This window comes from Penaeus japonicus, unplaced genomic scaffold, assembly GCF_977035675.1.
Source record: "Penaeus japonicus unplaced genomic scaffold, GWHDUDI00000001_assembly GWHDUDI00000039, whole genome shotgun sequence".
In the NCBI taxonomy this organism is placed as follows: Eukaryota; Metazoa; Arthropoda; class Malacostraca; order Decapoda; family Penaeidae; genus Penaeus; species Penaeus japonicus.
The window spans coordinates 14,146,349-14,148,848 of record NW_028234441.1 but is presented as its reverse complement, the minus strand read 5'-3'; the positions used below and the strand labels follow the sequence as shown (position 1 = coordinate 14,148,848).

General features: G+C 44.7%; 1 protein-coding gene across 11 annotated transcripts in view; it reads right to left on the bottom strand.

Moving 5' to 3' along the window:
* LOC122246916 (uncharacterized) overlaps nucleotides 1-2,500 on the bottom strand; it is a 4,585-nt gene that overhangs the window by 944 nt on the left and 1,141 nt on the right. For 6 of the 11 annotated variants that reach the window (XM_043005738.2, XM_043005739.2, XM_086533248.1 and 3 more), the window contains one exon: nucleotides 1-1,262. This exon is cut by the window's left edge and continues 944 nt beyond it. In XM_043005738.2, the coding sequence (XP_042861672.2) occupies nucleotides 137-1,262 (1,126 nt within the window). In that variant the 3' untranslated portion in view covers nucleotides 1-136. Of the gene's footprint in view, nucleotides 1,345-2,500 lie in introns of all 11 variants that reach the window. The other 5 variants (XM_043005743.2, XM_043005741.2, XM_043005747.2 and 2 more) reach the window with 3 other exon arrangements.

The window sequence follows — 2,500 nt, the reverse complement described above, 5'->3', positions numbered from 1 at the left end:
ATATATACTAAACATCTATTCCAACAAACATTTGCTTCTATGTGAACCTTCTGCTATCTCTGACCAGTGACTAAGTCGATCTAATGCCTAATAAATATAAGAGAATAAATGGGATATTGGTCCGGCTCAAAATCCCTCAGTAGTCCGGCGCTGGCACATATGGCATTGCCAAAGCCAAGTCATAGTCGGGCACGGGCGAGGGCCCCGACCGACCCGTTGAGCGAGTAGGTTGGCGAGCTTGCCTTTCCGTCTTCGGCTTGGATTTCGCGGGCGAAGGAGACTTGTTTGGCTTTTGCTGACTCGACATGGCCTGCGAACTCTGAGGCTTCGATCTCCTGTGGGAGGGAGGGGGCCTTCGCTGCCTGAGGGTCGCGTCGTCACTACTTGAGTCTACGACGTTGTGGAGGACGCGCCTGCTGGCCTGGCGAGGGGCTTCTGTAGTGCTGGGATTCCGCGTCTCCTGTGATCGATGTCCGTTCGTAATCTTCATGCGGGCAAGCGGAAGGCCTCTGAACGCCCCGTCGAGATAATCCCCTTGCTCATCGGGTTGCTGTGGGCGAGAGGCCGAGGAGGGAGAAGTGGGTTCTCTGTAACTCCGAACAGGAGACCGAGCGTGTCTTGCGGGGGAGGGCGAAGATCTTCGAGAGCGTCTTCCCGAGGAGTTCTCGGCTGGCGATCTCCAATAAGGGGGCGAAGGAGATCGGTTGTAGTGGGACGGAGATTGGACGGGGTAAGCAGGGGAAAGTGAGCGGCGATATCCAGGAGATGGCGATCGGTGATGAAGAGAAGACGAATCACGCCGATAAACAGGGGATAGAGAGCGACGGTAATCAGATCGGCGATAAGGAGATGGATCGCGACGATAAACGGGAGACGGAGACCGGCGATAGCCAGGGGATGGAGAGCGACGGCGATAACCAGACGGAGATCGGGGGGACGTGGGAGGGGATCTGCGGTAAGCAGGAGAAGGAGAGCGCCGGCGAGCAGGGGACCGGGGGCGGCGATAGACAGGCGAAGGAGCCCGGCGTGGCTGGCCGGCCCTCGGCTGCCTGGCCTCGGGGGGCGGCGACCAGCGTTGTGGCAGCGGCCCCCTCTTGCCCGCGCGAGCGGTTGGGGGGCGGTCGTCCGGCGGCGGCGACGGCGGGCCGGCGGCGGCGTCGTCGAAGTGGAACAGCGGGCCTCCGGGTCGCGGCCGCAGCTCGAACTGGCTCAGGTCGACCTGGAAGTCCTCGTCCTCGTAGTGAGGCATTTCCAGGCCAGAGCTGCAAGACGAGGAGCGTCACAGATTGCGCTGGCGGGGACAGGGACAGCGGGAAGTAAGTCACCGTCTAGTTCAACACAAAACTAAAAGGATCAAACGAGCATTCTAAAAGTATTGAAGGCAAAATGCAGTTATAACTGTAGCAATAATGATTATAAAGATACGACGACGGTATAATGCTCGTAATCAACAAATAAAAGAGAGGGTAACGTAAACAAGAAAGCCCTAATTTTGCAGTTATCTGCGAGATCATTAAGACAAGATTGAATGAAATAAGAATAAATTATCTTCTCAATTCATTGAGTTAAGAGTTATACTTCCAATCACGTTTAAATTTCAAATGTCGGTTTTGAATGACAAGTAACGAATATACAAGATTATGAAGACATTTGAATAACAATAATTGACCAATTCAACATTATAAAACTTTAACTGCATAACTGGTATTTACGAAAGAAAGCGAAATGAGATGGTTTAGGGAAGCTTGAAATTAGATTAATATGAAATGAACTCTCGTTGACTATAGGACCAAAATATCGGTGATTATGTAAAGGCAATGATGGTGATGATTATAGCAATAGCCATGATAACAATTTCAATTATGATGGTGAAAAATAAAGACAAAACCAATAGTAACAGCAATAAAGGTGAGATAAAGAGGAAAATTTGAATAACGACAATAATAACAATGATAATGCAAACAATAAAAGGCAATGATAAAAAGGAACATTAATGATAAAGAACCTATTTAAACTACTACTACTATTATTGCCATCATTACTAGTGAAAGTAAAGATAACTGTAACTATAATAACAGTAAGGATAAGAAATCATAGTGACAGCAAATTCTAATGATAATAATAACAGTAATGATACTAATGATGATGATAACAATAATAGGATAACGCTAGTAATATTAGTCATCATTATCATCATTACGAAAATCATAATCATCATCATTTTCATTATCATCACCACTATCATCAGAGTAGTAATGTTAATGATAATTAAGATGATAATGATAACGATAATCAAAATAATGATAACAACAAAAATGATGATGGTAACAACAATAATAATGCTAATAGTAATAACAATTATAATGATCATAATAATTACAATGATTATAATAGTAATAATAGCAGTTATAATGATCATAATAATTACAATTATTATAATAGCAATAATTCAAAAATTATAATGATCATAATAATTACAATGATTATAATAGTAATAATA